General features: G+C 49.5%; 7 protein-coding genes across 7 annotated transcripts; 4 read left to right on the top strand and 3 right to left on the bottom strand.

Annotated features, from left to right (window-relative positions):
• Nucleotides 1-53: 53 nt before the first annotated feature.
• EI90DRAFT_2929492 (WD40-repeat-containing domain protein) lies at nucleotides 54-1,269 on the bottom strand (the record flags this gene model as incomplete). The annotated part of the gene is made up of 6 exons (XM_039054988.1): nucleotides 54-521; nucleotides 582-670; nucleotides 724-810; nucleotides 864-1,027; nucleotides 1,074-1,178; nucleotides 1,229-1,269. The coding sequence occupies 6 exons, from the start codon at nucleotides 1,267-1,269 to the stop codon at nucleotides 54-56; spliced, it is 954 nt and encodes a 317-aa protein (XP_038913153.1).
• Nucleotides 1,270-1,495: 226 nt separating this feature from the next.
• Nucleotides 1,496-2,928, top strand: EI90DRAFT_3069178 (YIF1-domain-containing protein). Its single transcript, XM_039061139.1, has 6 exons — nucleotides 1,496-1,564; nucleotides 1,630-1,962; nucleotides 2,040-2,244; nucleotides 2,302-2,515; nucleotides 2,568-2,664; nucleotides 2,722-2,928. Exons 1-6 carry the CDS (start codon nucleotides 1,550-1,552, stop codon nucleotides 2,887-2,889), a joined length of 1,032 nt encoding a protein of 343 aa, XP_038913152.1. The 5' UTR covers nucleotides 1,496-1,549; the 3' UTR covers nucleotides 2,890-2,928.
• A 176-nt stretch (nucleotides 2,929-3,104) lies between these two features.
• EI90DRAFT_3156415 (uncharacterized protein) lies at nucleotides 3,105-6,251 on the top strand. The gene is made up of 8 exons (XM_039066052.1): nucleotides 3,105-3,526; nucleotides 3,586-3,637; nucleotides 3,715-4,178; nucleotides 4,248-4,574; nucleotides 4,610-4,759; nucleotides 4,810-5,163; nucleotides 5,217-5,488; nucleotides 5,547-6,251. The coding sequence occupies exons 1-8, from the start codon at nucleotides 3,440-3,442 to the stop codon at nucleotides 5,797-5,799; spliced, it is 1,959 nt and encodes a 652-aa protein (XP_038913151.1). The 5' UTR covers nucleotides 3,105-3,439; the 3' UTR covers nucleotides 5,800-6,251.
• Nucleotides 6,252-7,082: 831 nt separating this feature from the next.
• On the top strand, nucleotides 7,083-8,425 carry EI90DRAFT_2975455 (uncharacterized protein; the record flags this gene model as incomplete). The annotated part of the gene is made up of 10 exons (XM_039055858.1): nucleotides 7,083-7,163; nucleotides 7,277-7,354; nucleotides 7,411-7,453; nucleotides 7,508-7,517; nucleotides 7,579-7,599; nucleotides 7,663-7,787; nucleotides 7,906-8,018; nucleotides 8,074-8,105; nucleotides 8,168-8,189; nucleotides 8,248-8,425. The coding sequence occupies 10 exons, from the start codon at nucleotides 7,083-7,085 to the stop codon at nucleotides 8,266-8,268; spliced, it is 546 nt and encodes a 181-aa protein (XP_038913150.1). The 3' UTR covers nucleotides 8,269-8,425.
• Nucleotides 8,426-9,068: 643 nt separating this feature from the next.
• EI90DRAFT_2929674 (P-loop containing nucleoside triphosphate hydrolase protein) lies at nucleotides 9,069-10,658 on the top strand (the record flags this gene model as incomplete). Its single annotated transcript, XM_039054991.1, has 5 exons — nucleotides 9,069-9,455; nucleotides 9,510-9,609; nucleotides 9,661-9,777; nucleotides 9,844-10,101; nucleotides 10,153-10,658. The coding sequence occupies 5 exons, from the start codon at nucleotides 9,069-9,071 to the stop codon at nucleotides 10,656-10,658; spliced, it is 1,368 nt and encodes a 455-aa protein (XP_038913149.1).
• EI90DRAFT_3069169 (uncharacterized protein) lies at nucleotides 10,562-14,496 on the bottom strand. The gene is made up of 10 exons (XM_039061138.1): nucleotides 14,313-14,496; nucleotides 14,164-14,250; nucleotides 13,875-14,035; nucleotides 12,538-13,808; nucleotides 12,386-12,466; nucleotides 12,226-12,308; nucleotides 12,036-12,163; nucleotides 11,513-11,951; nucleotides 11,067-11,437; nucleotides 10,562-11,031 (listed from the first exon to the last, which is right to left on the bottom strand). Exons 3-10 carry the CDS (start codon nucleotides 14,033-14,035, stop codon nucleotides 10,929-10,931), a joined length of 2,637 nt encoding a protein of 878 aa, XP_038913148.1. The 5' UTR covers nucleotides 14,164-14,250; nucleotides 14,313-14,496; the 3' UTR covers nucleotides 10,562-10,928.
• A 1,768-nt stretch (nucleotides 14,497-16,264) lies between these two features.
• On the bottom strand, nucleotides 16,265-17,083 carry EI90DRAFT_3069166 (uncharacterized protein). The gene is made up of 2 exons (XM_039061137.1): nucleotides 17,027-17,083; nucleotides 16,265-16,947 (listed from the first exon to the last, which is right to left on the bottom strand). Exon 2 carries the CDS (start codon nucleotides 16,682-16,684, stop codon nucleotides 16,361-16,363), a length of 324 nt encoding a protein of 107 aa, XP_038913147.1. The 5' UTR covers nucleotides 16,685-16,947; nucleotides 17,027-17,083; the 3' UTR covers nucleotides 16,265-16,360.
• Between the last annotated feature and the right edge of the window lie 283 nt (nucleotides 17,084-17,366).

Here is a 17,366-nt window from a genome sequence, read left to right as displayed (position 1 = left end):
CAGTATGAGAGGGGTAATGGATTCCAGCTTGACGTTTCGCTCATTTGTCAGAGTCACAAGTTGGAAATCGCGATCGTCTGGACCATTATCAGATTAAATGACGTGCCAGTGACGATGTGCATCTCACCATACAGAGGGTCAGAACCACCCTTGACTCTCCAAACGTACTCTTTCACTAGTCCTGGAGACCGGTCGAAATCTGCAATTGGATCGTCTAGGTTCTCCAGGCTGAACATCTCAAGCTTAGTTGCGTTTCTTTGCGGCAAGCTCAAGACGCCGCTGCCGAACGGCAAATGCCTGGCTCGCCAGACCGGATACGTGGTGTAAATTTCCGCAATGCAGGTGGAGAGCTTGAAGGGGTTTGACTCGTCTATCGGTGGTCCTAGATCATGCAGGTCCCATTGTTTGATGGACTTATCAAGACCGCAAGTTACAATCTGCGAAGGCGTAGTGCGAGACCAGTCAATCCCGTAAACTTTGGAATCGTGCGCCCTTATGGTGGTGAGGGGTAGTGCTCCTTTCTTAATTATGTAATTGTTAAAGAACGCGCCATGCACCAGGAAGCGCGGAGCGGCACTCACTCTGTCATCCCATATGAGAACATTTCCCCTATGCGACGAAGCGAGCAGGTGCTCGTGTTTCCGATTCCATTTGACTTGGGTGGCGGCGTCTGCACCGAAACAGTTTTCCCTCCAAGGTATCGTTGAAATCAAAATATCATACCATCCCAAGCACACATCCCGATGACATTCTTTCTCGTGCGTTCACGGATGTCCCAAACCCAAATCCAGCTATCAATAGAACAACTCGCTATACATCACGGCTGAGAAGGCCATGGGCCAAGCATGGGCGACCACACGCACCCACTATATTCTCATGATAGCTATGCCAGTTAATGTCCGTGATGGCGCGATAATGCCCATGAAGAATCTGCTGCACTGCATTCTGGCTACTCAGTCTTAGGTTCCAAATGAGCAATTTCTGGCTGGAGGTGGAACATATGAGCTCGGCAGACGAGGGATGAGGGCTGGAGGCTATCTCAGCGGACGCGAACACAAAAAAAATGAACAAACACTTGCTTCCACTGCACATCTGCCACTTCCCAACTCCCTCCTTGGGGTAGATAGCGAGGAGTCTTCCGAGGGTGTTCAAGGTCCACAACGAAGAGTCCTTGGCGACTAAAACGGAGAATTTGGTAACCCCGTCCATAAAGTAGCAGTGCACATACGCAGCTAGCACTAGATCCCTGTTCCCAGGAGAAATGCTCATCTACCATATTGTTCAGCCTCACCACTGTGTTGCTGCTGCCGTCGACCTACATTTCCGACAGTTTCTTGAATGGCAATGGTAATTGACTGATCATGAAAATCTTCATCTTGGCCATCAGACGCGCTCGCAGATTCGGAGAAACGGTCCCCATCGACGTCCTCCCCTTCCATGCGAGTTGCAGTCTCAGCTCTTGGCGCTAGTCGCGTGACTGGGCTGACGCGCTTTGCTTCCGACCTCAAAGGTGAACCACGTCGTGGGTGACATACGGCTGCTCACAACGATGCACAATAATTATGTGAGTAAGTTCCGATGTCTGAGAAAGCGCAAGGAGAGCTAATTGGGAGGAATTTGGGAAAATAGTCGCAAAATTCTCGTTCACCACCTCTTCATCACCCGCAACCCACACATCCACCATATGACATTCCAGAACCACCAGGGACGCCTCCAGTTGGCTACATGCGCTACCAAAGTTCCTCCCAAGTCCCGTATACTTCTCCACTGCCCAACGTCGGCCCCCCTCCTTCACAGCAACCGCAGCAACCATTTGGGCGTAGCCAACCTCAATTCCAGTCATTTATCCCGCCCGTGCCTCAGCAGCTGGCTGCGTGGGGAGTGAATGATGCAACAGCGCAAATAGGTATGCAGTTTGGCCGAAGTGCTGTTGCTGCTGGTCAAGATTATGTGGAGAAGAATGTGAGTAATTCGGGTCCCATATCTTATTAGAGGACATTTGCTCACTGGGTCCGTTGCTCCTCTGAAACCCGGTTCAGATTGGTACTTACGTGCCCCGCGCGTTATTGAAACATCAGTTCAATGTTTCCAATCAATATGTCCTCAGTAAACTGCGACTTGTCCTCTTCCCATGGCGACACAAACCATGGTCGCGTCAAATTACCAAGGCAGATGCGACAGGACCGGGAGGGGGTTGGAAGCCACCGAGGGAAGATATTAACAGTCCAGATCTCTACATTCCATGTCAGTTTCACACCAAACATTCCATTCGATTACTCCCTGAGTTTGTATTTCCACCAGCCATGGCAATCGTCACCTACATTTTGCTGTGCTGCCTCTACGCGGGGTTACAAAAACGATTCAATCCAGAACTGCTTGGCGTAACAGCATCAAAAGCGTTTGGAGTGATTATAACTGATTTCTTCGTCATTAAACTGGGTTGCTACCTGCTAGCTATATCAGGCCCGGGGCAGGTGATTGATATCTTTGCATATTCTGGGTATAAGTTCGAGGGGTACGTATTTGGTTGCAAGGGTGTATATGAATGGATCCTAAATAATTCACAGGATTGTGGTTGCATTGTTGGCACGGCTTTTGGGGCTGCGAGGGCTCTTGTATGGGATTGTTTTCTGTTACACATGGCTCGCCAACGCTTTTTTTATGGTAAGATCGGGCGCCATCGCCAACTGTCGATCAGAGGCTGACAACATGAATACACAGCTGCGGTCATTGCGCTATGTGGTTCTTCCTGACCCTCGTATTTCGCCTCCAGACGTGTCGGTGTCGAACTCGCATACAGTAAATCATACGCAACGGAGCCACCGACGGAATTTTCTGTTTTTCGTGGCTGCCAGCCAAGTACTGTACATGTGGTTTCTGTCGGTGTAATTAGATGGAAGTGCGAATGCCACTCTGGTTTGTTTGTTCTTCTACCGATGTCTAGCCTGAAAGAAGTCAGCAAATGATTTTTTTCTGATTTTTATTCGAGTCATTGTTTTGAAAGTTGGAACTGAATGGTATCCGCTTTGGGACAGAGACGGTTTCCTTCCATTTTTCAACTGAACTTGAATCTTCCCGCCCTCCCTTTTCACCTCGCTCTGTACGAGTCAACATCGCTCATCACCTGAGCCCTGTCCTCATAGAGAGCTTGTTCCATCCCTCCGCTCCCTGTTGTGTTCTTTTTTCCTGAGCGGTCGCCTTCATTCTTCGTTTACTCTGAACCTATCTTCACCTGAAGTTCTTCGTGCGTATCTTCAGCGTCCACGCTCCTTACATCCCACTTTTGCCCTCTCGCCCTCTCTTTTAGCCCCGCCCTGAGTCCTCTTTTCTTCTCTTTCATTATCTTAATTGGTCGTTTGTTCTGACCTTGTTCGCCCTTCCATTCTTTCATCGATAACTATACTTTTCCTTTACTTCGCCTTCGCGTTCTTTAAAAATTATGCTCTCCGACGAGCAGTACTCGGGCTTCTCTCACTATACGGCTTCTCTCAATCCTCATTACCATAATCTTGACTACGACATGAAGGTGAGTTGCCTTGGTACTTAGAGGCTCTCTGTGTCCACAAACTGATCTTGCCGTCCCAGCGCACCCAAGACTCTATCGGTGGCCCGGATCCGTCCAAGATCAAGAAAGCTCGTTAGTACCTCTTTAATTCTCCTTGGGCCAATGCTGGCGGATTTACGACGTGATTTCATGAATTTACATCAACATAGGCATCGACAACCTTCCCTTCTATCAGTCTGCCTCGACTATCGGTCAAACCTCTTCCCCTGCTCAGCTCTACACCTCCCCAGCGAATGCGCCTTTTGCAAACTCCAACCAGACCAGCATCAGCAATGTGTTTACCGGCATGAATACTCCTAACGGGATGCAGGCTGGCACTCTTGGTTACCCAAACAGTAGTCCTCAAGGGCAGGCGCCTCCGACTCCAAACACTGCTTCTCCCGCACAGGCTATGTTTGCGCAAAATTCCCCTCAGCAGCAACAGTTCCAACAGCAATTCATTCAGAATCAACAGCAGCAACAGGCCCAAGCCCAGCTGATGGCAATGAATGCGGCTGCCGGCATGATGAATGGTGGGATGAACATGTTGAGCAATGGCATGCCAAACATGTATAATAACATGCCGCTGAACATGGGCTATGGATTCCCTCAGATGGCCAATGCGTATCAACAGGTAAAGCGTAATTTATCTCTCCCCTAAACTTAGATCCGAAATTGACTGATCACCCCAATTTGCTTCAAGCACGGTCTCTCTATGGGCAATCAGCTCACCATGAACCCCTCACATGCTGTGGTTGCAACTGGCAGCGTCGCCGGTAACTCAACAGGACGTACGGTCTACATCGGGAACCTCCCTGCTGACGCGTCAGTTGACGAACTCCTGAATCTGGTTCATTTTGGTCCACTTGAAGCCGTACGCGTCCTTCCTGAGAAGTCTTGCGTATTTATCTCCTTCTTGGACGGTGCAACTGCAGCTGCCTTCCATGCGGATGCTACCGTCAAGAAATTGTCGTTGCATGGCCAGGAGCTTAAGATTGGCTGGGGCAAGCCAAGCCCTGTTCCTAGTCAGGTTCTGCTTTCAATAACGCAAAGTAATGCATCCAGGAATGTTTACTTGGGGGCTTGGATGAGAACATGACTGAGGAGCAACTTCGAGATGATCTTAGCCGCTTTGGCCTCATTGATCAGGTTAAAATTGTCCGAGACAAGAATATCGGCTTCGTCCATTTCTTGAGTATCTCCACCGCTACCAAGGTCCGTCAGGGTCCACAATTCATGTATGGGGTATATAACGGATTGTGCAGGTGGTTGCTACACTTCCAACTGAGCCAGCTTGGGCCGGGAAACGCGTTAATTACGGCAAGGATCGTTGCGCGTATGTACCCAAAACTCAACAGAACCAGCAAACCCAGCTTGGAACGTTCGGATCTATTGGCAGCTTCTCGCCTTTCTCTCCCCTTACAGCGACAGCGTTCGGTGTGAATGGCTTCGGCTTCGACACCGCTGTCTCCAATTTCTCCAATCTTGCCGGACAGCAGCACAATCGCACCGTATATTTGGGTAACATCCATCCCGAGACCACGACAGAGGACCTGTGCAACACTATTCGCGGAGGCATCCTCCATAGCCTTCGTTACATGCAGGACAAACACATTGCCGTAAGCGGGCTTGTCCTTGGCGTTGATCTCTCATTGATCCCATGAATCAATAGTTCGTTACCTTCGTGGATGCCGCGGCCGCTTATACATTCTACAACGTTGCGTCCCTTCAAGGGATCACACTCAATAACCGTCGCCTCAAGGTTGGTTGGGGCAAAAGCTCTGGAGCCCTTTCCCCCGCGCTTGCCCTCTCGATCCACGCTGGTGCCACGCGCAATGTATATGTTGGGAACATAGAGGATTACGACCTGTTCACTGTTGAGAAGTTAAAGAGGGACTTTGGCGAGTATGGCGAAATCGAACTCGTGAACACGCTCAAGGAAAAGTATGTGCTCCACCATTTAAGCACTATCCGCCGCTCTTTGATGTTTTAAATCCAACAGGAATTGTGCCTTCGTCAACTTCACCAACATTACTAATGCAATCAAGGCTATCGACGGCATCAAGAACAAGCCTGATTACGTCAGCCTTCGCATTGCCTATGGCAAAGACCGCTGCGCCAATCCTCCCCGTGCTGGTCTCCAGAACCATAGGAACAAGTCAGGGAACCGGGTTAGTCCTGTCCCCGGCTTTGGGGAGATTCTCGAGGAGAGCGATGGTGGGAATGCTTCACCTAGCGCCGGCAATGAGGTGTGAAAAGGATAGATGTATTTCCTCGACGCCTGTGGAATCGATCACAATCTGGGTTGCCTCGGCGTTGTCTCCCGAATGAAAAGTGACATTTCTACTAGTCCCATTTATTACGCTTTTGACTCCCTTTTAACTCCATTTTTTGTTGGTAATAGTGTGAACGAAGCCCACTGCCTTCGTTCGTATTTGCCCTTATTTATTTCTGTGATTCTGTTATTTGTTCCTATTTCTTACTTATTCCTGAGGAACTTCAGCTCCTGGTTTCCCCCTTTGAAGTTTAGTGAATCCTTTGGTGTTCTCGTATCGTCACGGACTCCCTATCCTCTTTCCTCGACGTCTCACTTATCGTAGTAGCCCAATTGTTCGTCGTTAACTCTACCTGTGTCGGTCAATACGTTGTGGCGTGCGCGTCTGTGTCTTTATGTTCTATACCAAAATATATTACACCGGATGCCCTCTTACTAGACTGCGCTGTCGATATGAATTCCAAATTGGCCCTCGATCGAGACTTGGCGAAGCCTCCTGCTGGTGGTGTGCTGCAAAGAGCTGCATTTTGCGGGGAAAGGTGTGAATGTCTGATATGATGGCCGGACGGTATGTCCCGGTCGATCGGCCATCCACCTAACTGATAGGAACGGCTCCAGAGGGAAGAGCCTGTATCCCGCCAATTGCTCAAAAAGAAAATTCCACGATGAGCTCTGCCAAGCCGGTCTATGGACACCGTGAAAATTGCTCAGCAACTTGCAAAAGGGGGCTCGCGCCTTTTTCGAGGCTGTGTGTGTGGCAATAACGAGGCTGTGTTTTAAATTGACCAGTGTCAGTCACCTGACTCGACCTCGTCATAACAAATTGAGTGGACGATCGCAATTGCCAGCTAATACGGGGCCACAACCGGGTATAAAAGTTGTCCCTTGGGGTTGTCTTAGTGGATACCTATCTCTTCTCTTATTCCAAACTTCGTTAACCGCAACCAATACCGACTACCAATGGCCTATAATCCCAACAACTACGCCAACAACTACCCTAGTAGTACGTTCTTTCGTTCTCACCAAGTTTGATGGGTGCTAATCAAAATCGATTTCTTCACCTGACTTATGGCCGACTAATCGGCCCTCTTGATCAGGCTACAATCGTGGGCCTTCCGGAAACGTTCATCATGGCGGATTCCTCGGTGGAACGCAATCTCATCCCCAGCAGGTAGGTGCTGATTCAGCTTGAGATGGGACACGCCAAGTTTTTCCGTTTCTGACCTCCACCCACTTAAACGCACTCGGATGCGTGTAATTGAGATGCCTTCCGGCGCCGATCCTCAGCTTTGGAACTGGTTCACGTCGGTGGACTTCGATCGTTCAGGTAATTGTTCTTCCAAAGTGCAGGCATTAAATACAATACACAATTATTGCCTTCTGGACAGGTTATATCAGCGCTACTGTAAAGTTTAGTTGCACTTCAACTTGGAATATGGACTGATTTCAATCGCTAGGAATTGCAACAAGCACTCGTCAATGGAGACTGGACTCCTTTTGACCTAGATACTGTTAAATTGTTGATGTCGCTGTTTGTAAGCACCATTATCATATCGAACTGCACATTTGTGTGCATATTGACCACTTGTAGGACACCGACCGTTCGGGAACCATCGGATTTAACGAATTCGCAGGTAGGTTAATTCTTTAATTTCCCCAGTTGCACAACAATCATCTGTGCATTATAGGACTCTGGCAGTACGTATCCTGGAGTTTTAAGTGATCCTATGATGACAGATCTGATGGTCATTCGATTAAGATATATCAAGGACTGGCAGAAGTACGTCATGCGTAAATTCATTCCGATAAGCAGTCTCACCCCCAGCCCATTATCGTTCGATAGCGTATTCCGTCACTTCGATGCTGATCGCAGTGGCTCAGTCGAAGGACAGGAGCTATCCAATGCTCTTCGCCAATTTGGTTATAATCTGAGTCCTCAGCTCATTCAACTCCTTGTCGCCAAATATGGTAACGTCCTCCTCAGGTCTTCGCGAAACGCGTCTTCTGATGGGATGAACCCCTTCGGGGCTAGATATGGCAGGATCTATTCCGAGACCCGGTCAGCAACCTCTGAGTGGTGCAGGAGGGTTTGGCCAACCAGGTGGCTTCCAAGTTCCCGGTGGTAGTTCAAGCATCACGTTCGACCGCTTCATACGGGCTTGTGTCGTCGTGAAGACACTCACGGAGGCGTTTCAGAAAGTGAGTATATGTGGACAGTGGTACATGGCTTGGCTCAAATTCTTCTATAAATCAGCTCGATACAGATCGCGACGGGTGGATCCAGATGTGAGTCGGCGATTGTCCTGTGGTTTTCAGGGTGTCGCTAAATTGGTACTCCGATTTCATAGTAACTATGACCAGTTCATGCAGGTTAGCCCCCCATCGATACACTCTGAAGTCTATTGTTTTGATACCCATGTGCATTTAGACGGTCCTTGGCCTTCCTTAGGCGATGACAGCCTCATGCCAAGAGATTGACGAAAGGGTGATCTTGAGATCGCGTGTATTCCTTGTTCAAATGGCCTAATAATTGTATGTAGTGCGTTTCGGATACTGTAAAATCCTAGTATTTGAGATTGTTGTCCCACAACAATTGCTGGGTTTGTCGGCCACGACGTGAAGAAGCCGTGTGAAAAACGGCCGCAACATAGCTAGTTGTTCGCGTTTCCCAGCCTTTGCAGCCCGACGAGCCCGTTGGCGATATAAACAATGTGACGTCAGTGCGTAAGGGCGTTGGTCTCATCGCAGGGTTTATGAGTGAATGGAATATGTCACTTGCGGTACGACACTGACACTGAACTTGGCTCCGTCGAACCTGGCAAGCTGAGAAAACCACACTATATTAACTCGATATACGGCATCAAAGGCGAGTACCCCTTAAAACCCCTGAAAGTTACGCAACTCAGAAGTTGCACAACTTACATGGAACACCCCGTGCGTACTCAAAATAGGGCGCCATCCGCAAGGGGAGCTTGGTCGTCTAGTAAATAGGCTTCCAGTTGGAATCAACTCGACGGTACAGTCCGGTGCCAGTGGGTCTTACCCGAAGTCCGCGTGACAGATTTTCAGTCTGCTTGCCCCTAACTCTTGCCCGTACTAAGATGTTCGCACGCTTCCTGTCAAAGCCCCAGCACTATGGGTGCGGCGGGAGTTGCGAGATAAATACTTTCCAGATATGCCACTTATACATGGCGACCTTACGTAATAGAAGTACGCCTTGTTGGCTTTCGGGACGACTTGTCAGGTAAAATGCTACTTATTCTTGCAGGAGAGGAATATTTTACATCTTCATCTTGTCAACCATCGTTGAACCTATCAAGTCGGGTAACTCCGCAGCTAAGCGAACCTCTGTCGGTGTATGCCGGGGTCCTGATTCATATGCAAGTGGCCCTTGCACGACCGCCTTCATGGTACCCAGGCCATATGGCCGCATTCGCCAAGGCTTTGCCCTCATTGCTCGCGAACACCAATGTTGTTCTCGAGGTACGCGACTCTAGATTGCCGCTGACATCTATCAATCCTGCGCTGGAGAAACATTTGGAAGAGTGGCGCATCGGCGTAAGCAAGGCCGGAGTGGTACGAGAACAGATCGTCGTCCATACAAAGAAAGACCTTGTGCCGAGCTGGGGCGAGGAGGTGAGTAGTGTGAGCAGTGCCTGATTGCATAATACTAATCATTTAAACCGTCAGAGACTCCGTCGCGCACTGTCGAAACATTATAAGCACCTAATGCACTTCACCTCGCCTTCCTCGCCTCCTTCCATCCGTGCTTTACATTCCACTCTCGTATGTCCGTCTACACGCAACAGTCCTCCGCGCTTACTCTAACGCCTAAATGTAGCATTGTGGGAGGAAAATGCTGACAAGCTGACAGCACTAAACGTCCTCGTGGTAGGAATGCCTAATATTGGGAAATCGACCCTCCTCAATGCCCTTCGAGGTGTTGGAACGAACGCATGTGAGTTGATTTCTATATATTCCACTTCTTGCGGGTCTTCGGTTCTGAAGTCACTCTCGATTCCAGCCAGCAAGAATCCCCTCCGAACCTCGCCACTCCCCGGTTACACCCGCTCCCTGTCTACACGACTCAGGCTATCTTCTACACACCCTATATACTCAATAGACTCCCCGGGAATCATGATTCCTTTCCTGGGCCATGGAGAAGAAGGGAAACAACGGGGTATTAAACTTGCACTGATTGCAGGGATCAAGGAATCGTTGTACGACGACGAGGCCCTCGCCAAGTACTTGATTTGGAGATTATGGAAAGATTGTCCCGAATGTGGGTCGTGCTCACCACCTGTTTCATCCCTCTGACTGTTTTCAAACGCAGGGCCAGCTTATAATTCGCTCATGCACCCCACATCCTCTCCACATATCATTTTACCAGACCAGGGACTTCAGGGGGTGGACACTCATGCCATCCTGGAACGATTGGCAAACAGGCTTAAAGCAGTTCAAAAAGGCGGTTTCCCAGATATCGATCGAGCAGCATCATATCTCGTAAGATGGTGGCGTGCAGGAAACCATCACAGGTCGTCCGACACCAGATCTTCCTTATACTATCCTTCAAACCCACCGACACCGACTCCGAATTTAGTCCGTAGCTGGGGCTTCGATTTTGACTTCGAGAGACCAATTGAGCTCAAACCATTGCCCTCACTGGAGGACGCTGGAACGGATCCGATCCAAATTGCCATGAATGAAGTGGTGCAGAAGTATATTGAAAAAATGGGTGATCAGGGGGGAATAGGCATGAGTGTTTCCATGACGAAGAGGAACGAACTGAAGGAGCGCAAGCGGAGGAAGGTGGAAAAGTGGAAGAAAGGAGAATCATAGTTTTGTTAGTTCCAGTTACGTACATAGACGCTTTTAAGTCCACTGTCATTGCTGTCCAGAGTCTGATTACTCAGTAATTCCACGAGTTGCATTCTTACTAGTGATAGAGCGAATCAAAGGTGAAAACATTCGCCAAGCTTCAAATAACAAGGGGTATCGAAAAACAAGACGAGAACGTGTGTGCTTCAATAGTGTACATGTTTCCACATTTCGCCCTTGAACAAACCAGATATGGGGGTATCAAAACGCACAGCTCTCCACAACAGTCTCCTACCTCGCCGCGTCCTCCTCCCCTGGCGGAGGGCCTTCAACATCCACATGGCCGCCCTCATCCATTGAGGCCCCTTTCAACGAAACGTCAATCTTCATAGTCCTAATCTCCTTTTCCTCAGCCTCTCCAATCCTAACGTATCCTTCGGAATCCAAACGATCCGTGCAGGGCCCAATGCAGGATGCATGAATTCCAATCCTGCTTCACCTTCAAGGCGTGGATGTTCAGGTTCGATCATCCCACTTCGTCGATTGCTACCCAATCCAGAACTTCCCAACCGGCGCATGAGTCCCTTACGTGGAGGTGCGGTATTTGGTTTGTCAACACCCGTCGTTGCCCCACCAATATCTGCTTCGTCCTCCGCTCGGTCCTCGGAGTCAGAGACTGAAGGATCAACACTCGTTCTAGCGTTGACTTCATCTTGGTGCGAACGGTCTGCTGCGAGCGTAAGCGGCAGGGCCTTAAATAACGGTGCATATGAATCCAGGAGAATGATATGAAAACCAGCCTAAGTGGATGCAGGGAAAACCGCGCCATCATGAGACAAAGCGCAACACCAGCAGAGACAGGACTACTGGCTCACCGTTATGACAATCAACACGACCATCAATGCACCCTCGGGTACAGCGCTTGGATGATTGCGCGCATCCTGCGTCAAGAAGAACAAAGCAGCAAGGCAGATCTGCTCCACATACAACCCGACAAAGACATGCGTGATAGCCTTCGGGAAGAACAATCCGCCCGTATCAGTCGAAGGAGGCTGATCCAGCACATACAAGAACAGGTATTTCCACGTCTGGTACAGCAGGAAGAAGATTGCACATGCGAGACCATTGATGAGTGGTGAGATGACGGAGTATGCCACCGTTATTACCACGATGAGCGATACTGAGGGAAAGAGTGTCCCCCATTGAACGTCTTGAAGTGTATGCGTGATCGCGTAGACTGATCGTGGTGTGCTTCCAAGAAGGAAGAGTTTAACGTAGTAAATGATTAGGGGAACCAGTTGAAGGAACCTCCGGCTATACCGGAAAGTTGCAGCAAAATATATCTACCGTGAGGCTCGTAATCTAATTCGAGGTCTATTTTGACGTTGTGAGACTCACGTCAAGAAAAAAGTGGATGCCCCGGGAAGGTTATTCGCAAGTAGAGTTGGAGCGGAACCGAGATTCTTCGCAAGGGGTGCCAAAGACTGGACAAGACCAGCCGAGAGTGTCACAATCAGGAAGGAGTGCTGGGCAAATGCAGATTACTCTTCAGAACCAATACCGATTGCTCTCAGGGAGAGAAACTCACAATCACTTGGAATGTAAAGAAACGTGTCATAAGGGATAACTCAAGCCCAGTTCGGCGGGGTATACCCTCAAATTGAGCGAGCACTGCAACACGCGAGAAAACAAGTCGCCCAGTTAGGCCTCTAAACAGACGTCGCAACGGGAGAACGGAGGGAGCTTACATCGTAAGATGATCGGCAGTAACATCATGAGCAATGCAAGTAAAACAGGGGGAATGATGCCCGAAATAATGCCAATCACAACTACCCGCAACAACCACCCCAGAAAACATCAGCTCAACGGCAAGAGAAAGATGAAAAATTTCACAACCCACCACCCGGTAAATGACAAACCCAAGTCAACCACCTATACTTCGAACACAACGAATGCACATTCGACACAGCCCCAATGAACGCTACCGGAAAAGCCCAGAGTAGGATCAACCCAGCGGTAGCCGTATAGCTGATGCCGGTCCGAATCTTCGCCTCGTAGGGGTTCATATTCAGATTACTCCAGATGACATCCTTGGGGGCCACTTCCGTGTACTTCGCAGCCATTCGATAAGGCTCATGATGAACGAGTGCCTGAGAAGCTATATGAGCTGCGATCTGTTCGTTGAAGAGCACAAAGGCACTATTGAGACGCGGGTACATTTCAGTGGATGGGTCGAGTGGCATTTCGGAGGCCATTTCGGTTGCGACGCGGTCTTGGTGCGAACGAATAAGGGCATTTAAACGAGAAATCTCTTCGCGGCACCATTGAATCGTGTCCACTTTCTCCCCGAAGAATGGTAAAGAGAAAGGAAGCCAGTGGAGGAAGGAGAGTTTGAGTCTGTGCGTAGGACGTTTATTGGCAGGTACGAAACGCTCAGCCAGAGAGAGGGGCTGTTTCTCTGCATCTTTTGGACTGCCTGGAGAAAGTGCAGAGGCCCCACCCGCCGTAGGGGATTGATCGGCGACACTCGTCCCCCTTTTAGCGAGCCCCTTCCTCCTCTTCCTCTCCAACTTGGCAGCAATATGCATCAACGTCGTCTCTGCACTCTCCAATTTCGCGATAATGTCCAGTCTCTCGTCAAACAAATCCGGCAAATCCCTCAGGTCCCTGTTAACCCACACTTTGTCCACCCCCCCAGGAAGAAGAGAGAACACACTTCGGATAGCAAGCGGGTGGAGATACTTGGGGGGGACACCGGTCATCAACATGGTTTTAGCTTGGGGAGTGGCCCGATGCCCAGGATCAATCAAGTGCCGTTGACGTACGGTGATGAAGTGCCTCATTTCCTTCTTGAGGACGTATAGTATCCAAAACGTGAAGACGTACGCGAGTGTCAAGTGAGCAGCATAACGAGACTGGTCAGTTCTAGATATATTTCCGAAGGTGAATCGATCGAGTCCAGTCAGGCCTTCGTGCCGAACAGAATTGATAGGTAAAAGAATCGTCCAACTGAGGAACCAGATGGGGAGGAGCATCTTGACCATCATTCTCAAAAAGTGCACGAAGACATAGGCATCTAGGCCATTCTGACGCCGAATGTCGTCAGGATCCAAGTTGTAGATTGCTATTGGCCATGAAAGGAAACCAGGCGGGAGAGGTGGCGCACGTTTCCTGTGGAAAGTAAGGAGTTTGAGCTTAGCACGAAAGGCAGATAGTAGCTAATGGGAATCAGCGCACGAGAGAGGCGGAATGAACGTCCGTGGTTCATATATGGTTTTGAATTTCGCCCTCAACACTGTGAAGGCGACGATTTCTGCCAAAAATACCGCTACAGGTAGGACAAGTGATAGGGAAATGGAAGTCAGCCCTGGAACCTTTTCAAATCCCAAATTCAACATACCGAGATTAGTTACTAGCGCGGTGGTAAACGTTGCCACTGACGCTGTTTGTGCATTCCCGATAGTGGGCCTACGCAAATGAAAGATTGGTGAGGCAAGAGCGGAGATCACCAAGGAAAATGAGCAACATGTTGTCAGTGCCTTGTCAGGTAACCAGGAAGGCGGCAGGGGAATGAAGATATGGTCGTGATCTGGCTCGTCCCAGAGGAAAATCGCTACAAAGAGGAAGGACTTAGTGAGGAGTGATGTGCAAAAGAGTGATAGTGGATTGAATTACGCGACGCCACCCACCGCTCCACCACCATTTGCACGGTTTGAATAGTCTCACGTCACCACGTCGACTACTATACTACGTGTGCTCACTGGTCGTCAACACTGACATAGGCAACTTGTCTGGGTATTCTGAGGCTGCTGGGCCAATGCTGTGCGGTCTCGGCCTCAACACCCGAACTTGAAGGAGCTCGTTCTGACTGAATTGAAAGGAACCAGTATGTAAATTACAAAAATTCCAAATCGCGGCAAACAGGGTTCTGTCTGCTGCGGTTGCGCTGAATCGTTAATACGTTACTCGCTAGCTGACGCTGTACTGTGGTTTTGGCTTGACTATGTGAGTCCACTGTCAAACGCATCTCGGGACGGCCTTTCCGTACAGCATTCTTCTACCCAGCCGTACCGTTTCGCACTATGGGGGCCTGGTCTGGCGTCTCTAGTGCTCCTGCATTTAGGCAATCTGTTTGGACTCTGACGCGATTCACGATGGCTTATATGACGCATGGAGGAATTGGCTATCTAAATCTAGACTGTTCAAGGATGGTGGTGACATGTCACAGAAACGGCGCATATTGGCGGCCTCGTTTATGTGTGGGCTTGTGGTCCTGTCACCCTCAAAGGGAAAACTCCCTTAAAACAACTTTGACACAGAACCGCGTTGTACATGCGGAACAATCGAATCCCCCACAGCCAGGGCTTCCGATGAGCGAGCAGCCCAGCAACGTCACTTGATAGGCATTTGACGCGAGCCGGAAAGGGCCCCTGGAGATCGTGGCATATTCAAATCGAATAATTTACCTCTGTGTACTCGTATCGGGAACTCCTCATCTTCACGCTCGCCTGAGCGCATAACCAACTCCTTTGTTGCAGGGACTTCCGTTCGATGGGCCGCTGCCATGGTTTTCGGTGCAATGGTGTCATCAAAGCTCGTTACGAGATCACAGTGCTCCCTCGGCTAACCTCAAGAACCGATCTTCTGCACGGGTGATACATGTATTACTTGTCGCTCTTGCTCGACCTAGTTGGCATATCGTATGAAAGAAAGTAGTTCACAATATGCTCTCTGGAGTCCCTGCTCGTCAAGAGTCTCGTTCAACTCGGCAATAGTTTCTTCGATCTTCTGCTGCCAACTTGCTTTCCTCTCTGAACCCGCTCACGATACTCTTCAGTTTTTGAAAGTGCTTCCCACAACCCAACTACAAAAGGGTGTAGCGTACCCCTAATGTATGGTTGTACTCAAGGATCAGCAATACTAGGATGGAACGGTCTATTAAAATGGATTGTGTGCAGCTCTTTCTTCATGCGTTAAAAACCCAAGCCATGCCGTTCTACAGACGACATATTGGCATGCGTCCCAAGGCCCTGCGCGCTCCAACGGAAGTCAAGCGCCCGCCACCTTGACTTGAAGTGCTTATTCAGAATCCTTGCTGATGCACTGGTGAATCTTTCAGGCTATGACCCATGCGAAGTAGCACTTTCCGGTCTCGAATATTTTCCAGGGTCATCAAGAGTGCCCGAGCTGAAGTAGGGAGATTCATCCGGAGCCGGAATTCCAACATCCCGAACAGCACCTAGATTCGCTCCCTGGAGGTTGAAATTTCACAGACCCGAGACATTTTCAGGGACTAGGACATGGGCGCCAGATAAATTATTCTTTGGGAGCTAAATGAAGCGAAGGGTCACCTCATCACGCGAAGGAACCGATGTTCGAAGCTTCGTTCGACCATTCTGTACCGGTCGGCATATGGCGGAGCAATGGGTTGCACTGTACATAATCAGTACAAGGCTGCGCGATGTATCTTGCCAGCTCTCCGACCGCTATCTGCCGGTGTCCCATCCATCCACCTTTTACCATCTCTTCTTGCAGTCGCCGGTATCCACATTCCTCGAGTCGCAATCACCTAAGTTTGAGGACCGAAGTCCCGGATGAAGAGGGTTAATCGGGCAGCCCACTAGGCCTTGATGCTGTTGGAGATTGCCTCCTGAGCGACGGTAGCAATGGTGCGTAGGGCCAGAGGCGCTAAGCACCCATCCGGACGCCGCGTGTCTGGACACCTAACCTAAGGTGTCATCTGCAACGGCTGTATGAAGAGTGACAGTTACGAGTATTGCATATTCGTTATCACCAAGTTGATGCTGTACACAAATTCTTTCCAGCTTGACTGTTGGCGTCCTTGGGCAAAAGGCCGATTCCGTCTTGCTTTGGTAACCCGAGTGAAGGGCTTCATATTCCCCTTCATGCACTGCCATAAATGCATCGATTCCTCGTCGGGGATGGTGACAACTCTCCGCCGGTTGCGTTTTCCGGTCGTAATCATCGAACATGACGATGGCATTCTTCTGGGCTATACGCCGGCCTAATTCTCCATCAAGTGACATGTCATCTGCTTCATGCGATTCATCGATGTAGATCTAAACGAAGCCCCGTGGATGCAACTTGTTAAGTGCAGGGGACTGAAATGGTCCCGTTGGAGATCAAATTGGTTGATACAGGTGATATGGCCGTCCCCCCCAACCCAATGATCTGCCTTCCCAAGATCCTATCTCGAGAGCTCTGTGCGTGGATGCGGTGACCTGGTGGATCAATGATTTCCATGATCGTTGAACCAGTCCTGAGTTTCAGTGAATTCGTATTTCGCCTTCTGCATTTGTACAGTTAGTACTGTAAGTGTAGCGTGGGCTTCTCACTATGAGTCGCCATGCTGGTACGGCAACTCTCACTTGACACTATGTTGATTGCTCAGGCGGAAGAACGGATTTAATCAATCCTTTACTTCAATTCTTGTTCAAGCGATAGCGATTGGGGCATCAGCGACATAGCCCCAGGCGTTTCTCCTCCCATTGTGAAATCCACGGCAACCAGACCATTGAATCCGTTTTGCCTCTCAGCACCCCTTTAGTCAACGCACTGGGTTCCATGATCAACTGATGTGCTCACTTAAGCATAGAGAAAAGAAACGACGGCATCCCAATGATCCTCGAGATCACGCATCCCAGGATCGTACCTTCCTTACGATGCTGTCTGCTGAGCTACGAAAGCTGAGAAGCACTAATGAGACTT

The sequence above is a fragment of the Cantharellus anzutake genome (assembly GCF_015039405.1).
Source record: "Cantharellus anzutake strain C23 chromosome Unknown EI90scaffold_44, whole genome shotgun sequence".
Taxonomy (NCBI): Eukaryota; Fungi; Basidiomycota; class Agaricomycetes; order Cantharellales; family Hydnaceae; genus Cantharellus; species Cantharellus anzutake.
The sequence above is the reverse complement of the archived record's forward strand: the minus strand, read 5'-3'. Positions and strand labels throughout refer to the sequence as shown.